At 50.6% G+C, this 14,359-nt stretch overlaps 1 protein-coding gene across 2 annotated transcripts; it reads left to right on the top strand.

The window, feature by feature from the left end:
* The first annotated feature begins 4,126 nt into the window (after window positions 1-4,126).
* LOC108962268 (glutamic acid-rich protein-like) lies at window positions 4,127-7,483 on the top strand. Of its 2 annotated transcripts, none has more exons than XM_050979803.1 (5): window positions 4,127-4,291; window positions 6,395-6,473; window positions 6,563-6,693; window positions 7,141-7,194; window positions 7,314-7,483. In XM_050979803.1, the coding sequence occupies exons 2-5, from the start codon at window positions 6,455-6,457 to the stop codon at window positions 7,356-7,358; spliced, it is 249 nt and encodes an 82-aa protein (XP_050835760.1). In that variant the 5' UTR covers window positions 4,127-4,291; window positions 6,395-6,454; the 3' UTR covers window positions 7,359-7,483. The 2 variants fall into 2 exon arrangements, with proteins under 2 accessions (XP_050835760.1, XP_050835759.1); XM_050979802.1 differs by having other exon boundaries at window positions 4,130-4,291; window positions 7,138-7,194.
* The last annotated feature ends 6,876 nt before the right edge of the window (window positions 7,484-14,359 follow it).

Genomic DNA, 14,359 nt, shown 5'->3' with positions numbered 1-14,359 from the left:
CGTGACAGACTTAAAGTGCAGATTGCTTCTCTGTTTCATAGACTGTCAGTATCTTTTCACTGAAATCTCTCTGCTGTATGTGTTAACAAGCTCTTTGTGTTCACAGTCCAGAGAGCTTCTCCAGTGCTGAAGAGAAGAGTAGCAGCTGGCTAGTTAGTTAGCTAAAATCATGGTGTGATTTTTAAGTCAGACATAATTGGGTTCCTGATAGCTCTGCATTCCTGTTGAAGTGAATATTAGATAGGAGGTGCAAGAAGAGGCAGATTTTTGTGATTATGAACCTTGCAGTTCCTAGACTGGGCAGAATAGAGCAGAGAGAATTCCTGATCAAGCTGTTGCTGAAGAGAAGCTCAGCTTCCTGAAGATGTCTGTACTGACTCAGGGATGTGGGACAGGGACTCTCACCAGGGGGCTGTTTCTCATTCTCTCATGCTGTGCTTGCTTCAGCACGAGCTGGGAAAATGCTGATCTGGCCCTGAGAATGCAGGTACTTGGCTTTATAGCAATAAATGAGAACTGACTAAAAGGGATTGATTCGTGTTTGGGCACTTTAATGAGAGAATTCAGCAGGAGGATTCCCATTTTTCAGTGCAGCTTGACATGTCAGACTGTCACAGACTCACATACTGCTTGTCTTCTCTTTCTGTGGAAAAACACTATAATGCAATGCTCCTTCTTGGAACGTATCTATTAAAGTAGGGAGAGAGGCATCAATTTGGTTCTGTTAGTAGGAGTCCTAATTTGCCTCAGAATCTGCTCCACGTATGGGATCTGTTTCTTTGTGCTGTGCAAGTTCCCTGCTTTGTTCCTTTATCTTTTGAGCCTGCTCATGGGAAGGCAGCAGCCTCTGTTGGAATCACAAGAGCAGAAATGCACAGCTAAAATGGAATTTCAAGAAGTCCATAATAGCTAATCAGAGGTGACTGAGTGTCACACCTGCCTCTGCACTTGCTCATTGGTAGCAATGATGGTCAAAACCCCTTTTGAAAATCCTCTGGGTTTTAGCAGGTCTTGCACATCTCTGCTATAGTAAAGGTTTAGAACATTGCTCTAGTTGTGCAGTAGAGAAGTGTTTTTTGTACTAGAATACCTTTGGCTAATGCTCTGATTTTATATATATATATGGAAAAAACCCTGCCTTAGTCATGGTTAGACTGATCAGATCTTAAAAGGGAAAGCTTTTTCTGGCATCTTAAAACTGGACTTGAAAGGAGTGTGTCCAGGGTAAAAAAATCTGCACTACAATAAAATTTGTATTTTTTTTTTCTTTTGGTTGACAGCATTATTAAATAAAGGATTTGTTTTGACAACCGTTTCAGTTAAAAGCTATCAAGGTAGTAGTGGGCACAAATGAAATAAAAGAACTCTGGGTTTTTTTCTCAGCCCTGATTGTGTTTTTTGGGGCAGAGCTGGGTGCAGCTCTGGGGCCAGGACAGCTGGGATTTTTCTCATGGCAGGAAATAGTACTCTGAACCCAGGCTGGGGAGTGAGAGCTCCCACAGATGAACTCCCAGTTTCTGTGTCAGTGCAAAAAGGCAGCTTTGCTCCTGCCAAAAAGCCAAAATATACAGAAATGTCAGAAGAGAAGAAATAAAGGTAATGGAGTTTTATGAAGCAGCAGCTGCTTTTTTGCAGATAAATTCTACTGACCTGCAGTGCTTTAGTGTAGAGTAGTTTAATAATTAAAGGAAATGAGGTGATTTTTTTTTAACATGCAGACAGTAATTCCTTTAGTCATGTGCCACCTGGATTTTGTTTTAGCAGCCAATAATCAAACGTGGACCAGCTTCATTTGTGTACCAGTGCAAGGACTGCAATAGACAGACAACAAAAACAGTTCCACAGTTGCTGAAATCTTTCTACCCAAAGGATTCATCAGAATTCAGCATCCAACTGTCTGGAGGTCTTCCTGCTTGGCCTTGCCTTCTGTGTGAACCTAATGAGAGCTGACAGTAATTTGAACACTTCTGGTAGTGTTTGGGGAGGTGAGAGGTGGCTGAGAATAGATAAGAGTCAGCTAAGATGCTGGCAGTGACTTGGAGGGGGAAAAAAAGAAAAAGCCTTCCACAATTGTTTTCTTTCCTTGGGAGTGATTCTGCTAGTGGCAGCTGTAAAAGCTGCTTCCTGGCAGCTGCTGTGGAAAGGTTCAAAACACAAAAAAGGCTTGGGCTTCCCAGTGGGCTTTGGGATGTGCTCCCAGGCCTTGCCAGCCACCTTCCCAGGGACTCCATTGCCATTACTAACACACACGTGGTCAGTAGCAGCAGGAGCCATGGCAGGATGAGCAATTGTCCTGGTTTGGAAGAAGTAGCAGCTATGTGGCCACTGGTGGCCCTGACTAAAGGGACACCTGTCCCAGGCCACCCACAGCACAAATTAAAGGGTCTGACTCAGAGGCAGGAATGGGGGAGCTTGTGGCAGGAGGAGGAGGGCTCTGGCATTTCCTTCTCAGGTGTGTTCTTTGAATCCAAAATAAAGAGTGGTCTGTGATCTTGTGACCTAAGCAGAGATGGGTGTTCTGTAGTCCAAGGCTCCTTGGCACAGAAACAGGGGACAAAAGTGGCCTGTACTGTGCTAGTCCATGTTTTCTGGGAGTCTCCTGTGACAGCAGCTCGAGGTTACCATGCACTGATGCTGTGGGTGCTGGCTAGCAGGCTGCTTTCCCTCCTTCAAGAGCACTGCAGGGTGAAACCAGAGCCTGTGCAGTCTGGAGATTGGCACCTAGAAGTGTCCCTGGCTGCCACTCTGCTGTCCTGCTGCAGGGAGATGCTGCTGGCTGCAGCCCAGCCTGCTGGTCAGGATGATCCTGGTTCCATGGGTGTCACTTTGTGTCCCTGTGTCCAGAGATCAGTGGCAGGGCTGTCCCCTGGGCTGTTCTCACTGGAGGATGCTGGAGGCATCAGAGACTGAGAGCCCAGCAGGGAGTGAGCAATGTGGTCACCAGTTAAAAATAAGTTTGAGTTTGGTATTTGTGGGGCAGGATCCTCCTAAGGTGGCAGGAGCTGCTCAGAGGCGTGGGTCCGATGCCTGTGCTGGTCCCAACACCAAACAGATCCCAACTCCCTGAATCTGTTTTCAGGGTGCTCCATGTGCCCATCTCCATCATCTCAAATTCCCTGGCAGCTGTGCCATGCTGGCACAGATGGGATTGCTGCCAGTGCTTATCCCAAAATCAAATGCTGGCAGCAGGAGCTCCCTGAGTGATTTGTGTGTGAGCTGAAGCCTCTCTGTAAGAGACCAGGATACTGATTGTAAACTGGGCAGCGACAGAGACTCTGCCACCAGCTTGGCTGAGCTGCTCCAGGGTTTATCTGCCCTGGACGTTAAAACTCATCCCCCATTTCTGACCTAAACCTGCCAATGGGATTCTTGCTCCGGGTTTGAGGCCAGTGCAGGCTGTGGTGGAGCAGGTCTGGGGCAGAAATAGCCAGCTTTTTGGGACAAGTGACTCCTGCAGAGCTGCTTGCTCCCTGCATGAGTTACCCAGAGTTAGGTTCACTCTGTTGGAGGGGGCTCCACACACCCTGCAATTACTGTAAATGAAAGTCAAATGATTGTGGGAGCAACTTTGTTGTAGAGTTGAAGATGTTAAATGGGACAAATCTTACGGGAGAGCTAATTCCTTTTATTAGGTGGGGAAAACAAATTAGCTGGGTACACAAGCCCTTTCTGACACTATTGTTACTGTTATTATCCCTTACTGGTGCTGTTAGAAATGAGGGCATTGCATTAGAGGGAAGGCACGTTATGCAAGTGTTTAGACGTGCTGGTAACTGCTCTCTGCTGACAGGTATTTACTTAATGATATGTTGGAGTGAAAGCCAGCAGCAAGGACAAGCTTTGGAGGGAGCTGGGAGTGCTGAGCTCTGCCTGGTCCAGCCTTGCCTGGACCTCCTGGAGCTGCCTGACACCTCCCATCCACAGTAGGCATCCCCCAAAGCCCCTTTTCTGTCCTTCCAGCATGTTCCTGACCATAGCACATTCCCAGACTGAGTCCCCAGTGCTCTCCTGGACCCAGGCCTGGTTCCCATGGATGTCTGCAGTCTCCAGAGCTGCCCTGACTTGCTTGCAAAAGGTCTTTGTGCTCCTGCCTGTGCTGGAGGCAATGCCTGGTGTGGGTACCAGTGGGACAGGTCACGTTTCCGGTGTCATGTGCTGTCCATGACGGATGGCAGAGCCAGTTTTTCTGCTCCAAAAGTGGGACTGGGGAGGAGACCGCAACACTCAAATAGCCGGAGCCCCGGCTGCTGCCAGCCAGGCATCCAGGAGGTCACTTCTTTTTCAGCTCCAGGTAAGGCCCTTCCCTTTCTCCCTTATGCCATGCAGGGGATTGACAGACTCCCCTGTGTGTTTTACAGGCTGGGGAAGCAGAGCAGGACCTTTGTGAATGAGGGTGCAGCAGGAGCACCCCTGGGGCAGCTCGAGCTCCATGTGTTCTTGGGGATGGCAATGGGGGCCTGAGCTTTGTGGGAAGGACTTGGGTCCCCTGGCTGAGATGGGAGTGGGCTCTCTGTGAGCTGCTTGTGCCTGGGGAGGGGTAAGGCCACCCAGGCTTCTCCTAGCAGGGTGTGAATACACAGGTTTGCTCTGCTAGCCAGAGGTCTGATCCAGCTGCACCTCCTGCCCAGCTTGGCTGTGGACAATTGCAGCTGCTCTGTGGGGACCATCAGCTGCTCTCTGGGTTTTGCTGGTTTGTCTGCCTGGGCTTTAGGAAACCAGCTCATCTGGGGCAGGCAAACCTGCCTGTGTGAAGTGTGAGGCTCCAGAGGAGCAGGCAAAACCTGATCTGCTGGTCCGGGGTGGGATGGAAGGGGAAAAAGCTGAGGGTTGGCATGGAGGCAGCACCCATGGCAGGAGCTGCACAGGTGCTGGCTGGCACCCCCAGACAAGGCTTGCAGAGCCCACCCCATCTTGTGGAAATCAGCAGGGTTGGTCCCCAGGGAACGAGGCAGCAGTGCAGGGGGGGATTAAAGGGGTTTAACCCCCCCCAGAGGCATTTCTTGGCCTGTGTTGGGGTGGAGCCATCCCTTCCCAGCCCTGGCTGCTGGACTTTGGTCTGGTTTCCCATCTCCTAGTGCAAAGCTCCATGTCCACCTCTGTGCCTTCCCTATCTGTACCCATCTGTGGCCCTTGCCTTCCCTAACTGCTCCCCTCTGGCAGGGGAGGCTCAAGGCAGGGGAATCCTCATGGATTTGGGGCTGGGCACACCATGGGAGCCATGGGGCAGCCTTAGTGAGGGTCAGAGCATCACCTGCACCTCCTTCTGTCCCTTCCCAGGGCTGCCTTTTCTTTTGTTAATGTTTGATTATTTTTAATGATTTCAGATTAAAATGTGATTATTTTCAATTAGTAGTTGCAGTTCTTAATTACGGAGATGAATTAGATTGCTGTTCATTATTAATTAGATTTTAACTTTGCACTGATTACATCTTCTATCAGTCACTTCCCACACTCCTTTCCTTGCCATCCAAGCTCCCTCTCCCCCTGTGCCACCCCAAACCCCACTGCTTCCTGCTCCCCTGCAGCATCCTGGGGAGAAAATACAAATATTGTATTTTCTAGCATCCTGCCTAGAAAATACAAATCAATGTTATTGGCTCAGAGGCTGCAACTGGCTCCTTCAAAAGGGCCAATAACCAGATGATGTCATTTCGTGGCTAAAAAACATTAAAAGGAAGCATTAATATTCTGCCTCCCTCCAACATTGACTGGATGAGAAACTATTTCCTAATTACCTGGTGCCACAGGGGAGGATCTGCTTTTCCCAGTGAGCTGAAAGGACCTCATCCCCTCACTCCTGCTGCCCTGTTTGTGTATGAGAGGGAGGCTTTGACCTGCCCAGGCTATTTCTTAGCCTTTGTTTGGGCCTCCTATTTTTACCCAAGCTGTTTCCTTTGCTTTCTTTTCATCTGTCACCTTTCAGGCACCTAATCAATGCTTGGGAGTATTCTTACCCTTGCTCTTGGCTTCTTCTGTGCTTGCTGCTGTCTCCATCTCCCTCTCTGCCATCCCCCTGTCCCTCAGGGAAAGTGTCCTTTCTGCTGGGGATTCCTAGGAGCCCCCACACCTGCTCTTGATTGTTTCTTCCTCATTTAAATTGAAATACTTCTGTAATTTGCACCTGCTCATGGTGAGGGGTTAGGACATCTCCCTGCACACTTACCCTGAGATTTCTCTGCCACCATCCCTCTCCACTTGCTGCTTTCCTGGGCAGAGGGGGCTGCCTGGGTGGGCACAAGTTCTGGTCCTTTTGGTTTTTGTGTCATCCACAGATTGTCCCTGCTGTTTTGGGGGGTAGGAATTACACAGGGCCTCTGTAAAAGCTGAATCTTCCAGGGAGGCATTTTCATCCCTGAAAAACTCACCTTCCTCCACTCTCTCGTTGCTCCTTCAGGTCCTGTCTGTTCCCTAGGTGTGACTGTCTTGTGCCCCAGAGCTCTTTGGCTTTGCTGAAATGTCGACAATCCTGAAATGTGAGTGCTTGGTGTGGGCCCAGGGGAACCTGCAGGGTTTGTGTGTGCTGAAATGCTGGCAATGATCCTTCCTCTGTGCCCTGCTGCAGGGTTTGGGAGGGAAGATAAGGAGAAGGAGGAGGACAAGAAAGAGAAGGAAGAAAAGGAGAAGGAAAAGACTGAGGAAGAAAAAGAGAAGGAGAAGGAGAAGCAGAAGAGGAGGAAGAAGGAAGAAGAAAAGGTAGGGGAATGGTGGAGTTTTCTGCAGAACCATTGACATCCTGGCTGTAAAGGGAAGCCACGTCTGACCCATGGCAAACCCACACCTGTAGCAGATGGAGCTATGCTGCCCACAGCCTAAAAATCCCAGTGTCCATGGCTTTTCCACTGAGAGACAGCTGTCTCTGCTCCCAGCATTCCTACCTGGATCTCCCTCCTTTTTCTCTCCAAATGGGATGCTGGTGTGGGCAGTGGTGCTGCCTGCACTGCACACACTGTGCAATCCGTGCTCTTGGCTCTGGGGAGCTCTGTGCTGCCATGGTCACACGTGGTTCCACAGCAGCACCAGTGGTGCCAAGCCTGGCTCTAGATACCCACAGGACCAGAAATCTCCCTGACTCCTGACTCTGAACTGCCAGGATTCCCAGGGTTCCCAGTGATGCTTTTCCCTCTCTCTTCACCCCAGCAGGGAGATGGGGAAGAGGACAGGAGCAGCAGCAGCTCTGACAGTGACTCGGAGGAGGTAACCTCACCCAGCTCTGTGGGGTTTGCGCCTACAAACCCCAGCGTGGCTGCTCCCAAATACCTGGGATGGGACACTCAGCACTCGCTCACATGCTGTCCCTTTTATTTCTGCCCCAGGACCAAGGCATTGCCAAGGATGATGAGAAGGAAGACAAGGATTAGTCTTGCTGTGCTGGAGCAGCAGTGCACGCCCTGGGCATGCTGAGGAGGTGGAAATGGCAGCTTGGGCTGGAGAGCAACTGGGCCACTGTTAGCCAAATAAAGATGTTGTGATCTTCAAAGAGAAATGCTGTTTATTCACCCAGTCACGCTGCCTACCCAGTGCTATCTGTCCCCCTGCAAAAGGAAACACTCAAGGAAAGGCAATAATAGGTGGGGAATGGGACCTGGGCGAGCAGGTTTTGTACAAGACCGTGACAGAGTCTGGGCAGAAATGCAGGGGCTCTGTGGGCTCTGTCTGCTGGCTCTGCAGAGTCCCTCCAGATCTGGCATCACCAGCATCTCCCTGTGCCCTCCACGCTGTTTTTTGTGGGATGGAGCAGCGTGAGCAGGGACAGACGCCTGGAGCTGTGCTGAGCTGTTAAAACTGATTTCAAATTTATCAAAAACAAAGAAAAGCAGTTATAGGGAGGAAGAAGCCGACAAACCTCTCTCTTTTTGCCGCGCTGACCCCAGCGAAGGAGCCGCGCCTGTTCATCCATCCCCAGCCCGCCGCAGCCGCCGAGGGCTGGCATCGGGCGCGGCGCCAGGAGAAAAAACAAGTGGGAAAAATTAGGAAAAATGAGCTGGCACCGCCATCTACCGGGAATGAGACGTCTGGCAGCTGGGCCACGGGTTTCATAACGCTCGGCTGTTTTGTAAGGCTCCCGCAGCGCGCCGGGGTCAGGGAGAGCATCGGGGACAAGGAGAGGATAAGGGACAGGGAGAGAGCATCGGGGACAGGGAGAGCATTGGGGTCAGGGAGAGCATCGGGGACAGGGAGAGAGCATAGGGGACAGGGAGAGCATTGGGGTCAGGGAGAGAACACCGGGGACAGGGAGAGAACACCGGGGACAGGGAGAGCAGCGGGGACAGGGAGAGCATCGGGGACAAGGAGAGAGCACCGGGGACAGGGAGAGCATCGGGGACAAGGAGAGAACATCGGGGACAGAGAGAACATCGGGGACAGAGAGAGGGCACCGGGGACAGGGAGAGCACTAAGGACAGGAAGCACTCCAGGATCAAGGGGCGCTCCAGGATCAAGGAGCACTCCGGGGACAGGGAGCGCTCCGGGGACAGGGAGTGCAGCGGGAACAGGGAGTGCACCGGGAACCCTGGATGCTGGCAGGGTCCCGCCGGCAGCAGAAGGCTCTGGGGAACACATGGCCAGCAGCCCAACCCACTGCTGCTGCCAGCAGTATTAGGACAAGCCCAGAAGCCTCACCATCAATAAAAACTTCAATGCAAACTTGAGCATAAGCTCTCCCTGCTGTGTTGCTGCCTTGGTTTGTTTCCCTTAAGGAGTCTATTTTTATGAGTATTTTCTTGAGTAATGCAGATTTCAGGCAAACCCGAGATTAAAAGTCAACACCGCGGAGGATTTTACTTGAAACCACAGAATGTGGCTTTGGATGTTCTTTCTGTGGAACAAATGCAGCCAGCTCTTGTATAAGCACAACAAACAGCAGGAAAGATGCTGAGGAATGTTGTCTTCATTATCCAGCACAAGGATTAAAGGGAAAATACGAAGATGGGAAAAACAAACAACCCCAAAAGCTAAGCTGGGCTTCAGTGAGCTGGTTTGGCTTCAGCAGGAAAGGATTGATTTTAACTGCCTTATTGCTTCATGAACCCTTGGGTGCATTAATGCAAAATAATCCTGTGTGGAGTTATTTTACATATTTTATTTTTCCCTCTGTGCAAGCACACAGGACTCTTGCACAAGACACAAACTACTTCCAAATAGTAGATGGAGTTGCAGAATTTTACAGTCCCCTCAGGCCATGCTACTAAAGGATGGGAATATCTTGGAATAAATTCAATGTTTGAACATGAAAAGGAGAGGCCTTGCCTTTGCTTTTCAAGATAAAGGTTGGAAACCTTTCAAGTATGGTGTGCCAGACTGAGGTGAAGCCTGCTTGTAGATGCTCAGTTGGAACTGAGAGGTGCTGCATCTCATGGGAGTGGGATTCTGCTTTCCAGCTGTCAGGTATTTAATCTAAAAGTCCTGAAATTGTCCTCTGTGCCTTAAGCTCCAACTCCCAAAATGGGAGCCTGCAAATGTCTGTCTGCAGCTGACCCCACAGCCATGTCCTCACACTGCCCCAAATCTCAGCATCTTCACGTGCTCAGGGCCAGCCCTGGGCACTCCCTGCAGTGCTGGTGAGCACCAAGCCAGGTGAAGTCTTCCTGCTGCTGCTCTTGTTTTACAGTCCCTGCTTCAGGCCACTGCACCAAGCTCTCTGCCAATACAGCTTGTGCAGCCAGATCCCTGTGGCACAAGGGCAAAGAGCCAAACACACCCAGGGACTGGCTGTGTGAACATCCAGCTGGCTTCTCCAGGAGCAGAGCTTCTCCATCCTGCCTTCAGCACTTTGCCCTGCAAGGTGCCCTTATCCTCCCTTCATAGAAGGCCAAGATTGCCCAAAAGTTGTGGAAGTGAAAACCATTTCATGTTCCCTGGTGTCCCTAATTCCTCATTGCATCTCAGCCCTGGCTTGAAGCCAGGTGGCATGAATGGGCATAGAGCACAAACATTCGTGCCAGCCACGGGGATTATGGCTCTAAAAACACTTAGTGGAGGAGACAAAAGGCAGGTGGAGCATGTGGCTCTTGGGGATGCTGAGGACCTTCAGTCACAGCAGCTGAGTAGCTCTCCTGAGGGACACATCCCCCAGCATGACCTCGGTGTGCTGAGACGAGTGTTTGCCCACAGAGGTGCCAGCCAGCAGCTGCCCAAGCTCTGCTGGGCCTGAGCTCTGACTTCACCCACGGGTTTTAACCACCTCCTCTGCTTGAAGCATCTGCAGGGTTCAACCAGAGGCTCCTTGGAGCTGCTGTGAGTTCAGCTGGCTGGGAGAGGAGCATGGAGCACAGAGCTGGGCCAAATGCCCATCACACCAGGCTCTGGAGGGGCGGAGTAGGAAAAGAAGACCAGCAAGAGGAACTGGCAGCCGTGGAGTTACTTAAACAAGTCTTGTTTACACAAATTTATATAATAACTTTGGCTGGTCCTTGGGGAGCAGGAGGGGTTGTGCTGCCCCTGCTCACAGCATCTGGGGGTGTCTGCAGGGATCCTGCACAGCATGTGGCTGTCTGGGGCCTCATGGCAGCAGAGATGCCAAGAGGGTTTAGATGTGGAGAAAGAATTGTTTCCTATACCATTTCATGCAGAGATGCCCCCAGATAAAGGCATTTTTCTATAAATGCCAAAAATTTCAGAACAGAAAGGTTGGGCCTTTATATTGTGATGAGACTTTTCATCTTGCATCTAGGGGCTTTATTATATAAAGTGTCCTATTAGGGAAACAAGGCTCTCTACCGTAGAGATCAAAACGAAATCTTTCCTCTGTTCCCAAATGACATTCTTCATGGAAAATTCAAGCTGCTTTTTCATTCCACGAAAAAATGGGAACAGTTAAAAATCCTCACTTTCCCAGAAAAGCTGATTCCTGCAGCCCTGCTTATGATCTGCTAATCTCTGCAGAGTGCTGGGCAGAGGTTTCCTATGAAACCACTCTTCTATTTTTGAGCTGAATAAAAAGAAAAGCGAAACTCAAATGGAACTGGAGTCATACAAGTGAAGGCTGTTTTGGAAGGTGAAGTCCCTGCTCCTGTCTTCTGCACAGCACTCAGACGTGCTCCTCTTTATGATGCATCCTTTTACAACTTATCCCTTCACTCGGAATATCTGTAAATTAAGACTCTTTGCTACGTTAATTAGCAGCTAAAAGTTATAGCAGAGATTTATTCATGGGATTAGTTTTCATAAAAATGATGCTAAGGATACACATCTTTCCCAGGACCTTTCCCTCCTCTGCAAACCTCTCTAGGATTCTGCATTTGGTCTTTCACAAGAGAGACCAAATGCAGAATCCTAGAGAGGTTTGAGCAGGCTCCTTACTCCCCAAGCCTTACTGCAATAACTTCCTAAAACCCACGGTGGAATGGTGCCAGGCTTCTTGCAAAGGAAAACCTTCAGTTTGCTCTGGCAGATTCCCCAGGACAGGTTTCTGGGTGACAAATGTTCCGAGCACTAACAACCTGACCTCTTTAAGGGCCGTGACGTCTGTGCGTTATGAAAGGAGGAGCTGGTGACGGGCTTACCCAAACATGATTCACCTGCTGTTCAAAGTGCACCAGAGGTGGAGGCCAGCCAGCCTGTGGAACAAAAAGGCACAGCCAGAAATATTTGTCTGCTCCTTGAGCAGAAAGCTCTGCCCAGGCCACCACTGCTGCAAACAGGCCGGGGGCCCACAGGCAGCTATTTATAACTGTGGGAGAGACACAGGCCCTGCTCATCCTGCCTGAAATCCAGCCCAGGGTGTGTTTAGGGCTTCATTCTGTCTGGCTGAGGGGAAGGGAAACTGCAGGGAGACCCTGAGAGCCATCTGCATTTCTGCTCGAGACTTCCAGGTGCTTCCTTCTCCCCACGGTCAGAGAGAGCTTTTGGATGGAATGGAGCCACTGGCTTTGCAGGAGCTCTTTGTCCTCACCAAGGACACACAGGGGTGGTGGAGATGCTGGAGCTGAAGGAATAAGGACCAGGGTAAGGGATGAGGAAGTCAGCCCCTGGATCTGGCCTGAGAGCCCAGAGGCATCCCTGCAGAGCAGGCTGTGCCAGCTGCAGAGCCCACCCTCTGCCCCTGGCAGCCTCCTCTGGCAGCGCTGGGTGCCCGCCAGCCCTGCTGGCATCTCTGCCAGGTGGCTGGGAGCTGCACAGGAAAAAGGGGAAAAGGAAGAAATGAGGGAGGCAGCACGTACTCACTTCTTGCTGAGGCAAGGAGCCAAGGCCACGAGAGCTGGTGAGAGAATGGGGCAGGGCAGGGCGAGTCCCCAGCTGCAGTGACGGGCCACCAAAGTGTCACCCCGGGCCACAGGTCAGGCACATGGACACACAGCAGCTTGTGAAGTGGGCAGCTTCTGTCTGAGCCTGCAGTAAAGGCTCATTACAAATCTGCTCTCCCCAGCCAGAAGATGAAGAGGATGATGTGACCTCCAGGTCTGGCCCACTGGGATGCAGTTCCTTCAGGACACCAATCTTCTTGGAAGTGGTGGACCTTGCTGCAATGTAGAGGTGTCCTCAGGGAGTTGTCTTGTTATGGCTTTTCCTCCTTTAGTCACTTTGTTATGTTATCCATGGCTTAGGTGGTGCTGAACAAACCCTGCTGACTTTGGGCTCCTCCTTGGGAACTCCTATAGATGGAGGATCTTCAGCTTCAATAAAAATACCAATAAAACAACTGCAAGGCATCAAGGCAAGCTTACAGCACCCTGCACCACAGCCCATGGTCTTGCCACCCATCCCAGGGCTTCCCCCCAGGATAATGGGGACAGCTCTGACCTGGTTTTGTATTCTCTCCTTGGGGTATGCAGTTTGTACATGACTGCCCATGCTGTGGAAAAAGACATCTCCATCTATTTTATGTGGGACTCACTTGCAAGGCTGACTGATAATGTTCTGCCAGCCTCTTTGCCAGGATGTTTGGTTCAAGAGTCTAAAATAAGCCAGATACGAATCTGGGCTCTCCCGCTGTGCCTCTCCAGTTTCCAGGAGTTCAGGCATAAGCCTAGTTACATGAACAATGAGATAATGCTCCTTTGCAGCTCTCTGTCCCACCAGTCCATGTGAAAGTCAGCTCATTTCTCTAGGAATGATGCTGCCCCAGGCAAAGCCTGTATGAGTCAGAAGGAAAAAATACTAAAGTTTTCTTAATTCCCTGACCCTGTTTACATCTGATCCTCTGTACTGGGAGTCAGGACCCCTCTGAGCACTCAAGCAGCAGAGTTTCAGGACTTGGGAACAATACCATGTAATTCATATGATTGCTTCCTGCCCAGTGCCTGATCAGCACAGAGCAGAACAGGAATCCCAAACCTCATGGGGCACTGTGGCAATCTGCCTGCCTCTGCCCAGGGAAAACCAGCAGCAGCTCCCCTAACTGCACACAGAGATCTGAGAGCAAAGATGCAGGTTATAAAAGATGAGCTCAGGACAAAGAGTCTCCCACACCACCTGCTTCCACTTCCTTTTGCTCCACTTCCCAGGAAAGGCTTTGAACCATATGTAGCAAATGGGGAAACCTGGTGGTTGAATAACATCCTGGATCTAGAAATACTATGAAGTAAAGAAAGAAAGAAAAAATTCCAGGAAGCTGATGTGTTTGTTGATGGCTTTGGGCTGGGGTGGGGGGGAAGGGGGATGATGCAAATAACTCCCTGCATGTTACAGGCATGTACTGAGGTGTAAAAATAATTCCTTAGGCCAACTCTTGAGGCTTGCAGACAGCCAGGATCCAGGTGCAGCTCTGCTGGGGCACAAGTGTGCCTGCACAGGTGCTGAGGCTCTTTGCCTGATCACCCAGCAGGCTGCCTGGCACTTGGACATGCCACTGTGAGCCCAGAGTGGCCCTGGTTGGTAGCAGCACTCCTCCTCCTTGGCTGGGATTCCGACGCTTTCCTCCTTGTGTGGGTTTAGAAATGGCAGAACTTGTTTCACCCCTGTGCAACAGGACTTTCAGGTCTGATGGTGCTGGAGGAAACTGGTGGGTAGAGTAGGGATAGCAGTGTGGAAAAGGGGTCATGACATTCAGGGTGCATGTTCCTGTTTACATGTGCTTATGGTGCCTTTGAAGACACTCTCAGGGGCACACAGGCAAAAAAACCACAAAAAGGCAACACTGGGAAGGTGCTGTCACCTCAGAGCCACTCCTTAAACCCTAATGTGTCAAAAACAAGTGTCAATGCTTGCAACAAATATTTATGCACTAAAAATGAGCAAACACAGCTGGTGTGCAATCCCTGATCCCAGTGCTGGGCTGTCAGCAGTCTGGACCACATTAATGAGGCTGTGCTGGAGGTGAAGCACAAGTGGACGTGTGGCTGGGAGCCAGAGGAGGAGCTGCAGCAACACCTGGAACTCCTCACCCTGCACTGACCCTGGGATATTTCCACCTCTAAACTGA

Source organism: Serinus canaria, chromosome 13 (assembly GCF_022539315.1).
Source record: "Serinus canaria isolate serCan28SL12 chromosome 13, serCan2020, whole genome shotgun sequence".
Classification (NCBI taxonomy): domain Eukaryota; kingdom Metazoa; phylum Chordata; class Aves; order Passeriformes; family Fringillidae; genus Serinus; species Serinus canaria.
The sequence above is the reverse complement of the archived record's forward strand: the minus strand, read 5'-3'. Positions and strand labels throughout refer to the sequence as shown.

Coding starts and splice junctions, on each gene's coding strand:
- LOC108962268 (XM_050979802.1), top strand. Junction 6,694..7,137: donor GGAAGAAGGAAGAAGAAAAG/GTAGGGGAATGG, acceptor TCTTCACCCCAG/CAGGGAGATGGGGAAGAGGA. Junction 7,195..7,313: donor CTGACAGTGACTCGGAGGAG/GTAACCTCACCC, acceptor TTTCTGCCCCAG/GACCAAGGCATTGCCAAGGA.